Raw genomic sequence first — 14744 nt, 5'->3', positions numbered from 1 at the left:
TCTTCACAAAGCACAACACAACTTGTTCATGTAAAAGTTTGTACATTGCACAGGGAGGGTGATTCAGGTAACAGTGTGATTGTTGTATGACAGGAGCGAGCACTCTTAGTTGCTGAGACATGAATCTCTGACGGGTGAATCTTTAGCTCTTTCAACTGTTTGAGAGAGGGTGGCAGTCTCAAATTCTGGGGGCGCAGATACCAACAGCTTCTCTCATAATCTTTGATTTTTGCATCTACAAGTGGTGCAGATGCCACCTAAGAGAGTAACCTTTCCAGCTAGGTAGTGTGCTTTCTAGAGTCAGCCTACTTTCCTTTTCCCAAACTTCGGTCAGCAAAGGTAAATGTGTCTTCTACTATAGTGTTCTTAGCTCGCTTTTGGTAACGTGGCTTGAGCAGTATGGCCTAAGGGGCGCTCGAAGGTAAAGCAAAACAGTGGAAGTCACACATTTCAATACAGTTTATTAAAAATAGACAAGGAACTTAAAGATTCAAACCAAGTTTAGATCAAATAGAATATTTAATAATTATTCAGAAGCAAAATCTAAAGGTGGGCTGTGATTTAAGGATTATTAATTAGCAAAAACAACTGTCAAAACCAAACAAAAAGGTAAATGAATAAAAAACAAGCAGTTCCACTGAATCAATCAGGAAGTCACCTACAAAATTGTAGCGGACTTTGGTAGCTATGCTCGAGAGGACAAAGATAAGTTTAGTTTCTAGTGAGGATTGACACTGGAATTTGATGTGAGGTTTTTGGCTGAATCAGTCTCAGAAGGTGACGAGCTGCACAAAAGTGGCTTGAAGTGCAAAATTCCCACAGAGTAGAGTTGGGTCATCAAAGTGAACCTGAATCCACGGCCATCAAAATGTTTGAAATTTCAAGCAGTTACAACAGCTGCGAAGTCTTCGGAGCTTCCAAGTTATGGAGATGGTTCAAGGTTGAAGATGAGAAAAGAGCCAAAGCATGGAACGTGGCAGGCCTGAGGCATGGTTAAGGGGATTGCAGGTTCCATTTGAAACAAAAAGAAGATAGAAAGAGGCCACTCATGTGGATCTTTGTAATACGAGGCTGTGTCCTCTTGGAACAGAAGTAATTAGGACTATTTAGGATGGGGCCAAGAATGGTTTGCATATGGCTGACCTTGTCTGTAGTTACACAAAGACTAGAGAATGATGTGGCGGGATGTTGCCGAGATTAACTACCAGTTCATCCATCACCTTTAGTTTTTCTCAATGTTCAGCCCTACATGGTACAGACATGAACAGATGTTGGTCCCATAGAGACCTATGGCACAGGGACTCCTGCTGCAGCCTAAAGGTTAAAGAACAAAAACTTCCTCCAATGAATAAATATTATGGGTAACTACTCCACACAATAATCAGTTGTCCCGCAGATTATAAAACATTACCACATAATGTAATTTCACATTTTATTGATATCAAAAGGCTAAATAAAGATAAACACTTAAAAACATGTTAAAAATTGCATGAACTATACAGAAACAGCGGCCCATCTGAGAAACATACAAAGCATAACATACTTGAAATGAGGACAATAATAATCACCTCACGCAAAAACACCATATATGAAAATATATAATATGCAAAAATGAAAAGACGGAAACTAAACAATAAACAAACGCCTGCTGCAGCCCCCTGGTGAGGCTCACTAAGGCTGGAAACAATTTGAGGTTACAGGCATTCCTGAATATAACAGCGTGGCCTCAAAGTTCAGGATTTAATGGACTTTGTGGGTTGGAGCCATGGCTTATTAACACTCAGGGAGCAAAACACGCTGAATGGAATGAGGCCACAAATAGTAACAAAGGAATGAGGTTAATTCAAGCATTTCCATCCCTCGCTGTGTGCTTTTCTCAGTACAGTTCGTTGGACAATCAATGGAGTGATGTCTTTGGGGCTGCGTCATGTAAATGTTTAGCGATGCTGAAAGCTCCTCCTCGGGGTTGACAGTGAGCACCTTTTATTCTCCCCACATTGTCTCTCTTACGTAGAAATGTTACATTTACAACTGAAGTTTTTGTCACATTGAGAGCACAGATCATTTTCTTTCACGTTGTCGCTTCTCTCTTGCTGAATGAAACTGAATCTCCAGCAGACGCTTCTCTGGCATTTAGAAAAATGACGAGGTTTCTTCCAGGTAAGTGGTCACAGGTTGAGTGAGACCAGATTTCCGGCTGAAACTTTTCCGCATTCAGAGAGCTAATAAGGTTTATCCCCAGTGTGAGTTCTCTCATGTCTAGTGAGTGTTATTTTATAACTGAAGCTTTTCTGGCATTCAGAGCACTGATAGGGTTTATACCCAGTGTGGGTTCTTTCATGCACAGTAAGGTTGGATTTCCAACTGAATCCTTTCCGGCTTTCAGAGCACTGATACGGTTTTTGTCCAGTGTGGGTTCTTTCATGTCTAGTGAGATTTATTTTCAATCTGAAGCTTTTGTGGCATTCAGAGCACTGATAGGGTTTGAGCCCAGTGTGGGTTCTCTCATGTTCAATTAAACTCAATCTCTTATAGAATGTTTTTGTGCATTCAGAGCACTTATACGGTTTATGCCCAGTGTGGGTCCTTTGATGCACAGTAAGGTTGGATTTCTGACTGAAGCTTTTCGAGCATTCAGAGCACTGATAAGGTTTGTGCCCCGTGTGAGTTCTCTCATGGTGAGTGAGAGTCTTTTTCAGTCTGAAGCTTTTCTGGCATTCAGAGCACTGATACGGTTTAAGCCCAGTATGGATTTTCTGATGTAGATTTAAACCGGATTTTTGATAGAAACCTTTTTGGCATTCAGAGCACTGATACGGTTTATGCCCAGTGTGCGTCGTTTCATGTTTAGTAAGGGTGTCTTTCTGACTGAAGCTTTTCCAGCATTCAGAGCACTGATACTTTTTTTGTCCAGTATGAGCTCTCTCGTGTTGAAAGAGAGCTGATTTACTACTGAAGTTTTTACAGCATTCAGAGCACTGATACAGTTTATACCCAGTGTGGGTCATTTTATGTACAGTAAGGCTGGATTTCTGACTGAAGCTTTTACAGCATTCAGAGCACTGATAAGGTTTTTGTCCAGTGTGGGTTCTTTCATGTAAAGTGAGATTGGATTTGTTACTAAAGCTTTTAAAGCATTCAGAGCACTGATAAGGTTTTTGTCCAGTGTGAGTTACCTGATGTTGAATCAGACTGCTACTAAAACTGAAGCTTCTTTGGCACATGGAGCACTGATATGGTTTTTGTCCAGTGTGGGTTCTTTCATGTTTAGTAAGGCTGGATTTCTGACTGAAGCTTTTACAACATTCAGAGCACTGATAAGGTTTTTGTCCTGTGTGGGTTCTTTCATGTAAAGTGAGATAGGATTTGCTACTGAAGCTTTTACAGCATTCAGAGCACTGATACGGTTTAAGCCCAGTGTGGGTTCTTTCATGTACTATAAGGTTGGATTTGTGATTGAAGCCTTTCTGGCATTCGGGACACTGATAGGGTTTTTGCCCAGTGTGAGTTCTCTCATGGCGAGTGAGAGTGTTTTTCAGTCTGAAGCTTTTCTGGCATTCAGAACACTGATACGGTTTAAGCCCAGAGTGGGTTCTTTCATGTGAAGTGAGATTGGATTTGTGATTGAAGCCTTTCCTGCATTCTGGACACTGATAGGGTTTTCGTCCAGTGCTAGTTTTCTCATGTTTAGTGAGGTGGGATTGGTGACTAAAGCTATTCTCACATTCATTGCTCTTATTCGAGTTGTTTGTTTCTCCAAGTTGGGTTTGTTCCTGGATACATGCCATCTTTAGACTGAATCTGATTTCTGATTGTGTACTTGTTTATGTTACAACTCAGCATTAACTTCTAAAATACATTTCAGATGCTCTTCTTAACATATCTATTTAACTAATGATAGTTTTTACCTGGAGATCATTTTCCTACCTTTAAAGGCACCGATCTAACTTGTCTTATTAACTTTCACTGAGGAGCCCCTTGTATTGATTAAGAGGCCTCTCATGGATTCATTTTCTCCAAGTTATGCCCAGGTGACGTTTCTCTTGTTTAATTAGTCTCATTTAGTGATCCTAGTTCATCACATTTGATTTAGAAGTTTTAAAAGCACTGATAAGGTATTTGGGCTTTAGTGTTTGCCTGTAAGGTATGTTTGTTCAAACAAGTAATGACAGATGATTAGGGCATGCCAGGGTGGTTTATGAATTATCAATAGCGTAACACTGGCCCCTTTTCTACTTTCTGTGCCAGTACATGCTTTTTTGCTCAATGGCTAAGACAGGTACATGATCCACTTTGGAGGTACAGGACACTTTGAAACCACTCGGATCAACCCAAGAGACAGAGTTTGTGGAGGAAAATCTTCCTATATTGGAAATGATAATCCAGCCTCTTTGCTGTAATGACATCTGAGAAATCGTATTTACAATGACTTTCTTTTAAACAATCTTTTCTTTCCTCTTATCTCCAGGAGACGGGACAAAAGCTTGCACTTGTAAACCGAGGATATTAGTCTTTTTGGCGGTTCTGTCACATCACAACACATCTACGGAAACTGATCTGTTGGGGAGGGGTTCGGTCTCCAAAGCATTTCTCATAAACCATCAAACAGAATTTACATCCTCTGAGTTTTCTCAAGTGCACTGTGTGGGTATCAGTTGTGGAAATTGTTCTCCTTAATCTCGGTTACTGAAGCTTGGTAAACATTTATGGTCCTTTTACTTTAGGGATTTGACAACTTTCACATTCACCAGTTTCTTCCGCTCCAACATCCTCAACATTCCTGGCACATAGAATGTGTTTCTTCTCAAGAGCTCGAGAATGTTTTAACTTTCCTTGAAATAATCCTTTTCATTGTGTTTCACTAAATGTATACCTTCTTTTTTCTGTTCATGCTTCTGTCACCTGTAGAAATGGAGTCAAAAATTGTAAATGAACACAAAGAAAAAATATGTGTAACCTTATACTTTGCACAAAGAAAGTATTAACAAAAACAAGTTTGGAAATCAGTTTGAGTTGCATTTCTGATAGTGGTGAAACAGAGACATTGGAATCACTGGAAATCAAGGATGTGAGAGCAAAAGAAGTGAATATTTGAGAAAGAAACACAGATTCTCAGAAGCAGCCACCACTATCAATTTGCAAGTTCTGTGGCAACGGCTGGGGTCATAGTGAGATATTTGTAATTCTTTCTATGAATTATTAGATGTTATTTAGTCCCCTGCCCACCTAGACTGTTAATCTAATCCTTTTTCCAGTGATCTAGGTAGGGACATTTTATTTAACGGTACAACAGTAAAGGAAACCAAAAAGGGTCAAGAAAAGAAAAACACAAAACAAAGGAAAGAGAAAAAAGGCTATCTTCCACTTTCACCACAGGGGTCCAACACAGGAAACTCTGCGGCAGATGCTTGTAAACATATAAGTTACTTCTAAACACAGTGCCCCAAGGTCAGCACCAGGTGTGGCTCCACCGGTCGCACCACTCTAAAGCAAGCCCTGTGTGCATGTGTGTCCACACACATGTACTGTGTCTTTTGCTTGTAGTAGACAAGACAGAAAAGGGCAGGATGGGAGGACGTAAAGAGATGAAAGTCAGATCCAGAGATGAAAGATGCCGATAGAACAGACAGAAGGATCGAACTTAGCCCAGGGGCATCAAAGCGCTGCGGATCGGGATCATGACCAGGGGTGTCCATAGATACAGGGTTTACAGATTCGTATTTGTAAAGCGCCAGGTCTTCAAGGCCTTACGGATTGAGGAATGAGTTCCCAGAATCGAAATTGAAAGAGGAAGGGAGTTCAACAAATTGTCCACAGCCAGCGAAAAGGCCCTCCCCCCATCTAGATTTCCTGAATCTAGGCACAGTCACCAAATTATTGCTGGAAGATCCTAACTGCTTACCAGGGACATATCTCCGAAACAGTTTTTTAATGCCTTCTGATCACATATTGTAAAAGACCTTGTGTACCAAACACAGGGCTTTAAACTCAATTCTCCGACCCAAAGGAAGCCAAGGAAGGCTCTTGATGGTAGCCGCAACAGAGTGGAATTTAGGAAGGCCCATCACCAGCCTGGCAGCAGCATTCTGCACAAGTCTGAGTCGGTGTAGGAGACCCTTATTGATCCCTACATAAAGGGCATTGCAGTAATCCTAAATGGACAACACAAGGGCCACCACTGCCTGTTTCCGCGTGGAGAGGGAGAGAAATTGACATATCTTTCTGAGAGTTCTTATCATTCCGAGGCAGATGGAGACTTCTATTTATTTGGGGGCCCAAGGAGAGGGAGGTATCAACCATGATGCCTAGATTTTTGGCACCGAGGCCAGGGCGAGGGCAAGATCCAAGCGTATCTGGCCACCAGGCCCTGGACCAAATCTCCTGATTGTCTCCGAAAATTTTAATCTCAGTTTTATCCCCATTGAGTCTTAGATAGTTCTCTGCCATCCATGCTGCTACGGCCTGCATGCAGCTTTAAACATTTGCTACTGATGCTTCAACACTCTCAGGGATGCTAATCATGATCTGAGTGTCATCATCATAGGATAACACTTTTAGGCCAAAAGATCTTACAACCCTGGCAAGCGGGGCTACATACAGGTTAAAAGGGTGGGGCTCAATGAGGATCCCTGGGGAACTCCGCAGAACAGCCGTTTAGGAGCAGAAAGGAATTGGCCCATCCTAACTCTTTGAGCCTGTTCCATAAGGAAAGATGTAAGCAAATTAAGGGGGGAGCATTCAATCCCTATTTCCCGGAGCCTCCCAGAAAATCTAAGGGGCGAGATGGTATCGAAGGCTGTCGTTAGGTCCGGAAGGATCAGTAGGTGGTGTGACCTGTGTCGACCATCGTGCAAATGATGATCTCCAGATAGGTGCTAAGATGGAGGTTCAGGTGTTTCTCCAAGATTTTAGCTGGGACGGGCAGCAGAGAAATAGGCCGGTAGTTCTTTAGTTCCGCCGGATCCTGAGAGGGCTTCTTTAAGAAAGGTTTAACCACGGCCATTTTCCAGGGGGTGGGATAGTGGCCAGAAGTAATAACGACATTGAGAACTACGTCAAAGGAGGAACAATAGTCTCCATTCCTAGTTTCAGGATCTTCAGGGGACAGGGCTCCATAGGGGAGAAAGATCTAATTTACCTTAACATCTGCTCCGTGTCTTCTTGAAGTATAGGGGGAAAGGTGCTAAAGCGGCAATCCTTTGGAGGAGCTACCAGAGAATCCGAAGGACAATCGGCCTTTGACCCTCCGACATTGGATATCTTCAGGGAGGAATATATGTCCTTGATTTTGTCATAAAAAAGCATGCCTTTTTATCACGTAGCTCCTGGGAGACCTCGGTGTTGGCAGAGGCCGAGGGGGCTAGGAGGAAATTAATCACAGTGAAGAGTTCCCTCTGGGATTTGATGGATTGCGTCATCTTGGAATAGTAGATAACCTTTTCCTCATTAATAGCTAGCCTATATTCCTTCAATCTTAGTTTATGCAGGTCCCTTTCGGCTGGGATAAGCTCACAGCACCATATTCTTTCCTGCTGTCGGCATACCTGCCTAATGTTTCTCAACCTTTTGGTGAACCAGGGCGCCGAAGGGAGTTTTCTGGCCACATAATGCTCCTTAAGAGGGGCAAGAGAGTCCAGAGCCGCCAAGAGCCAGTTGGAAAAATCATTATAGATTGAGTTAACACCCAGGTGGGGGAGACAGCAATAATTGCTAAGCTTAATTCGAAGACCCTCCTTATTTATGTGGCTAAGGTTTAATGGGATCATTCACCTCTATCCTAGGATCGTTAGAGAAGATCCCGTCCAGAATGTGTCCTGCGGTATGAGAGGGGCTCCTCACCAGCTGAGGAAGGCCGCAGGAGTGCATAGTTTCCATAGCACAGTGTTTTTTCCAAATGGAAGTTAAAAGCACCCAAAAGAGTGACATTGGATCTAGCCAAATAAGGCTCCATCCGATTGCTGAAGTCCTGATTAAACATTCCTCTGGTTCCGGGTACAAAACTATCAGTGGGTAGGATCTTCAAGGAGAAAAATAGGGCCTGATAGGGATCTGAGGGAGTGGTGAGGGCCTCTGTGAAGTACGAGAAGGTGTCTTTATAAAGTACTCCCAAACCCCCCCATCCTACCTTCCCTATCAAGTCTGGACAGAGCATACCCTGAGGGGATGGCCTCCACCAGGTCAGGTCCTGAACACTCTCTAGCCCAGGTTTCAGTAATAAATACCCAATCAGGCCTACGGGAGGGAGACAAAATCATTAAATTCTGCCCTATGTTTAATCAGAGATCTGACGTTCAGTCACTTTCTAAACGCAGTAGCAGCGCAACAGCGTGGCACCTCTAATCAGGGTGAACCACTATCCGCTGCGTGTCCTGCCCGGTATGCAGATTAAATAGCTGGGCCGGTCAGGAACAACTAGAGCGCTGCCCATCGATCTGGGACAGGAAGTGGAGTAGAGAAGCACGAGTGAAACACTCACTTCCCTCCACACAATTGGCGAGCCGTGGTGGACCGAGGAAGGAGCAAAAGACCACCACAACCCCGCCTCCCTCCCCCTCCCCTCCTCCCCCGCCCGAGATAAAGAAAAAAACGGAAGAGTGCCTGGAAAGAATGCAGTAATCCGACACAAGTAAGCAATTATAATAGTTTTTAAAACATTCCCCCCATTAGAACGCACACAATGATTCAATAACATTTTTAAATCACAGTCACTTTCTAAACGCACTAGCAGCGCAACAGCGAGGCACCTCTAATCAGGGTGAACCATCATCACGTGGTGTAGAGGAGGAGACAAATGTGATAACAGTTAAGGAACTGCTGGGCAAAGCTGACCTAGAAAGGAACTGGGCCTGCACTGCACCCCCCAATATGTTCCAAGAGTGGAATGTGGCTCCATCATATTATTATCAGAAGTTTGATAACAAAAAAAATACTGCACAGAGAGAGTCAAAAGTTGAAGTAAAGTGACAAAAAAAACAGAGATCAAGAAAGGGAATAGAGAAAGAAGAAACAGGGGAAAAGGAAACATAGAGTTATAGGAATCCTTACCTGACAATTATTTTATTTGTTCCCCCAAAGGTGGCAGCCACGCTGCACTGCCTGTCATCCCAGAATACCTGGAAAGGAAGTAAAGAAACAGTTTTGCATCCGACGACTATCACACTTCATCATATTTTACAAATAACCGTCTTGGATTTACAAAACAACCGAGCCCAGGGAGAACCAGGGGCGGACTTCAGCCTCCTTTAACAGCTATTGCTGTGAATGTTCAACAATTAACCACCGTGGTCTCACATACGGCTGTTAACTGTTCAAGTTTCACAGCAACAGCTTTGAAACAAAGGTTTCAGAGTACCGGAGGTGTTTCAACCCCCTCGGTCTCTGGGACACCGTTGTTTTATTAATTAACACATTCTGCCCTCATGGGGCAAACAGTGTAATGACCTTATAGTCAGCCGTCGCTGGCGATACTGCCCATTAAAGGACCGCTCCCTGGTAAAGGCCCTTGCCTGTGGAGCTACAACAAGCTTCAAAGCTATATTAAAGGTTTCAAATAATTACTGAAGGCATAAACATGGTTACTCAGTCAGAGAAATAATTATCATAATATTTGCAGGAGGATCACATAAAGGTAACCTCTAAAGTATATCAAAAGCCAGAATTAGAAATAACTCCAGCTGTAAAGTCAATAGACAGACCACACACAACAAATGTGTGCTAAAATATAAGAATTTTTTTTATAAGATCAAATAGCAAACTGATATAGAATCTGCTCAGTTAGGAATCAAGGAAAAGTTCTTACGTTTTTAGACAGAGAGAACACATTATTGACATGGTTCACGATGAGGTAAAAATGACAGCAATCAATGAATAGTCATGAAAACATGGCACACCAAAATGTAATTTAATAAACCACACCTACAAAATGAATAATTAATTGTGACTCTTCCCCAAAAAGCCACAAGTCATTTTACAAGGTAATTCCCTAACATAATAACTGGATACGTATACGTTTCTGGCCATTCATCATTGACCCAATTTGTACGGGAACATTTGCTGACAGCTTATTAGTTGTTTATTAGAAATGCCTACAACTTGGACTCCTTTCCCAAGAGGGGTGGGTTGGGCGCTCCCGTCAGTCTGACTGTGGAACGGGAGGCACATTTATTGCTTAAAAGTGATGCTGGATTCCCATTTACTTCTTCTACAAAAGGGCCACTCTGGGTTACCTCTATGACTGCATCAAGCGTGCAACCCTTCTCCCGTCTCAGGCACCGTCATTGTGTCTGACTTAGTCCAATAGAAACTCCTAGTGTAGAAGCAAGAAGTGGAAAATCCTTATTAATCACTGGAGGATTTTGTTGAAATCCTGAATTTGTTGAGAATTATTTGGCATTCTATTCTGCACTGGGCTGTGGGACCATCTGAACTGAAGGTATGTTCCAATATATCTGCCTCTGATTCTGCATGCTCGGCACAGAGTTCAGTTGGGCTGGGACCACTGACTGTGACATCCCATTCTGGCCATCTGATTCATGTTCCAGTTTCCCAGGTTCCTGCAAACATCGCAAGGAGTGTGTCTTATTTTGCACATTATTAGAGTTTGAGGTATTTAAATTGCCACTGTCAGTAAAACCAACACCCTGAGCAGGGCCGGACTGGCCGGAAACGGGCTTCGGGTGTTTCCCCGGGAGGCTGGAAGAGTGGGGGCCGATTCTTCAGTGCTGGGAAACGTATTTGTTACTGGGGGCTGGTTTTGCTGTGGTGCTGCTATATCGCCCCCCTCCCCCCCAGCAACAAAAGAGGCAGTGAGCAGGTCCGTCAAAATTGTCAGGCCTGGTTTGGGTTCCCAGTCCGGCCCTGACCCAGAGGGACAACATTTCTTCCTTGCACATACTGAACATCATTACTCTGCACACCAATGCCGTGCATATTCAAATTCACACCAAACCCAGAATCAAAACGAGAATACAATCTGTGAGAATCACTTTCGTCACCCGTTTGGAACATTTTTGTCTGAGCCATCATTATTTTTTCTTTGATATTTTTCTGTTTAGTAACAAAATTCTCACTACAGAACTTTGCGTAAAACAAAATCTCATCCGGAATGTTAGTCTGCATCCCCTCACATTTTGCTGGATATGTACACTAACCTCTGGATGCAACGCTAAAAGATGCGCCCTCTTTTACCCGGTCTTTGCCTTTGCAATATTGTCTGTAACTCTGCATGAATCTCTTATAATATAATAAAATATTTTGAGGCACTTCACTCTGTGGTACTTCAATTGGCCAGTTTACAAGCAACTTACACTCATTCCACAAATGTCTTGGGACAACAATTAACAAACTTAAACTCAGCTCTCGACCACCCCGCCTGGACGAACAGGCCTCACCTCCACTGCATCCATCCTGGAGAGACCCCACCTCCTTTGAACCACCCAAACACAGGACAGGCCTCATCTCCTCTACACCTTCCTGGACAGGCCTCTCCACCTCTGCACCCCTGGACAGGCCTCATCTCCTCTACACCCCCCGGACAGGCCGCACTCACCTCCTCTGAGCCCCCTGGACAGGCCTTGCTTCCTCTGCATCCCCCGACAGGTCTCGCCTCCTCTGCACCTACCTCCAAACAGGACTTACCCCCTCTACATCCCATGGACAGTCGTCCCCTCCTCTGCACCTGCTGGACAGGCCTCACCTTCTTTGTGCCTCCCCCTTGACAGGCTTCACTTCTTCTAACCTCCCTCTGACTGGATAGGTCTCACCTCCTCTGCCCCCTCCCCCCAATCCACAGGTCTCACCTCCTTTGCCCCTCATCCCCTCCCCACAGGTCTCACCTTCTCTGTACCACCCTCACAGGTCTCATCTCGGCTGCACCCCCCTGGACAGAACAGGTCTTACCTCCTCTGCACCCCTGGACAGGCCTTACCTCCTTTGCACCCCTTGGACATTCCTCACCTCCTCTGCACCTCACTAGACAGGCCTCACTTCCTCTGCACCCCCCTGGACAGGCCTCACCTATTCTGCACCCCCCAGCTCTGGGCAGGCCTCCCCTCCTCTGCACTACCTTGGACAGACCTCGCCTGTAGCATCCCCCTTCCCTGACAGGCCTCACCTCCTCTGCACGGCACCACACCACAGAACAGGCTTCTTTTGCAACCCCCTACCAGAAAAGCATCACCTCCTCTGCCCCTTGGACAGGCCTCACCTCCTCTGCACCCCTGGACAGGCCTCACCTCCTCTGCACCCCCTCAGGACAGACCTCATCTCCTCTGCACCCCCAACCCTTGCAGGACATGCCTCATCTCCTCTGCCCCCACATGGACAATGTGAGAAGTTGGCCTGGTATATGCTGTCCACTAGTTATAATGGGCACCTTGTATCAGTGCAAACAACCCTTGATAGCTATGGAGAGCAGCCTTCAGGCTAAGTCTTGAAGGAATGTAAAGCAGCTTTTTTTACCAGTCTATAATCTCATGAATGACCAAACGAAAGGAGAACCACACCAGGTTGCACAGGCCCGAAGAGAGACACTGCTCCCCTGGACAAGCCTCACCTCCTCTGCACCCCTGGACAGGCCTCACCTCCTCTGCACCCCTCTAGACAAGCCTCTCCTCCTCTGCACCCCTGGAAAGGCCTCACCTCCTATGCACCCCCTGGACAGTCCTCGCCTCCGCCACCCAATGAACAGGCCTCTCCTACTCTGCACTCCTGGACAGGCCTCACCTCCTCTGCAGCCCTGGACAGGCCTCACCTCCACTGCACCCCTGGACAGGCCTTACGTCCTCTGTGCCCCTGGATAGGCCTCTCCTCATCTGCTTCCCTGGACAGGCCTCTCCTCCTCTGCACCCCCTGGACAGGCCTCGCACCTCCTCTGCACCCCTGGACAGGTCTTACCTCCTCTGACCCCTGGGCAGGCCTCACCTCCTCTGCAACCCTGGACACGCCTCACCTCCACTGCACCCCTGGACAGGCCTCACCTCCTCTGTGCCCCTGGACAGGCCTCTCCTCCTCTGCTTCCCTGGACAGGCCTCTCCTCTTCTGCACCCCCTGGACAGGCCTCGCCTCCCCTGCACCCCTGGACAGGCCTCACCTCCTCTGCACCCCTGGACAGGCCTCTCCTCCTCTGCTTCCCTGGACAGGCCTCTCCTCCTCTGCACCCCCTGGACAGACCTCTCCTCCTCTGCGCCCCTGGAGAGGTCTCTCCTCCTCTGCACTCCTGGACAGGCCTCTCCTCCTCTGCGCCCTGGAGAGGTCTCTCCTCCTCTGCACTCCTGGACAGGCCTCTCCTCCTCTGCGCCCCTGGAGAGGTCTCTCCTCCTTTGCACCCCTGGACAGGCCTCACCTGCTCTACACCCCTGGACAGGCCTCTCCTCCTCTGCTTCCCTGGACAGGCCTCACCTCCTCTGTGCCCCTGGACAGGCCTCTCCTCCTCTGCTTCCCTGGACAGGCCTCTCCTCCTCTGCACCCCCTGGACAGGCCTCACCTCCTCTGCACCCCTGGACAGGCCTCGCCTCCTCTGCACCCCTGGAGAGGTCTCTCCTCCTCTGCACTCCTGGACAGGCCTCACCTCCTCTGCACCCCTGGACAGGTCTTACCTCCTCTGCACCCCTGGACAGCCCTCTCCTCCTCCGCACCCCTGGACAGACCGCCCCTCCTCTGCACCCCTGGACCGGCCTCGCCTCCTCTGCACCCCTAGACAGGCCTCACCTGCTCTGTGCGCCTGGACAGGCCTCACCTCCTCTGCGCCCTCTGGACAGGCCTCTCCTCCTCTGCACCCCTGGACAGGCCTCACCTCCTCTATACCCCTGGACAGGCCTCACCTCCTCTGCACCCCTGGACAGGCCTCTCGGTGAAGGATTCTCATTAAGGACAGAGGAGCCTAGAGTTCATTGCACCCCATACAGCGCCTCTGACTCCTCCCTGAGCCTCGGGGCGCTATGTACTGGTTACAAAGAGAGACGCTGCTCCCCTGGACAGTCCTCACTGCCTCTGCACCCCTGGACAGGCCTCTTGGTGAAGGATTCTCATTAAGGACAGAGGAACCCAGAGTTCATTCCACCCCATACAGCACCTCTGACTCCACCCTGAGCCTCGGGGCGTTATGCACAGGCCCCGAAGAGAGACACTGCTCCCCTGGACAGGCCTCTCCTCCTCTGCTCCTCCCCTGGACAGGCCTGTCCTCCTATGCACTCCCCTGGACAGGCCTCACCTCCTCTGTACCCCTGTAATGGCCTCGCCTCCTCTGCACCCCTGGACAGGCCTCACCTCCTCTGTGCCCCTGGACAGGCCTCACTTCCTCTGCACCCCTGAACAGGCCTCACCTCCTCTGCACCCCTGGACAGGCCTCACCTCCTCTGCTCCCCTGGACAGGCCTCACCTCCTCTGCTCCCCTGGACAGGCCTCACCTCCTCTGCACCCCTGGACAGGCCTCCTCTCCTCTGCCCCCTGGACAGGCCTCACCTCCTCTGCTCCCCTGGACAGGCCTCACCTCCTCTGCTCCTCTGGACAGGCCTCTCCTCCTCTGCACCCCTGGACAGGCCTCACCTCCTCTATACCCCTGGACAGGCCTCACCTCCTCTGCACCCCTGGACAGGCCTCTCGGTGAAGGATTCTCATTAAGGACAGAGGAGCCTAGAGTTCATTGCACCCCATACAGCGCCTCTGACTCCTCCCTGAGCCTCGGGGCGCTATGTACTGGTTACAAAGAGAGACGCTGCTCCCCTGGACAGTCCTCACTGCCTCTG

At 47.3% G+C, this 14744-nt stretch overlaps 1 protein-coding gene across 1 annotated transcript in view; it reads right to left on the bottom strand.

The window, feature by feature from the left end:
• Positions 1–500: 500 nt before the first annotated feature.
• The window catches only part of LOC144806008 (uncharacterized), a 45363-nt gene continuing 31119 nt past the window's right edge, over positions 501–14744 (bottom strand). The window contains 1 exon segment of the mRNA XM_078672466.1: positions 501–3631. Coding sequence (XP_078528592.1) covers positions 2223–3631 — 1409 coding nt within the window. The 3' untranslated portion in view covers positions 501–2222.

Source organism: Lissotriton helveticus, assembly GCF_964261635.1.
Source record: "Lissotriton helveticus chromosome 1_1 unlocalized genomic scaffold, aLisHel1.1 SUPER_1_unloc_39, whole genome shotgun sequence".
Classification (NCBI taxonomy): Eukaryota; Metazoa; Chordata; class Amphibia; order Caudata; family Salamandridae; genus Lissotriton; species Lissotriton helveticus.
Note: the sequence above shows the minus strand (reverse complement) of the source record. Positions and strands in the feature narration are given on the sequence as shown.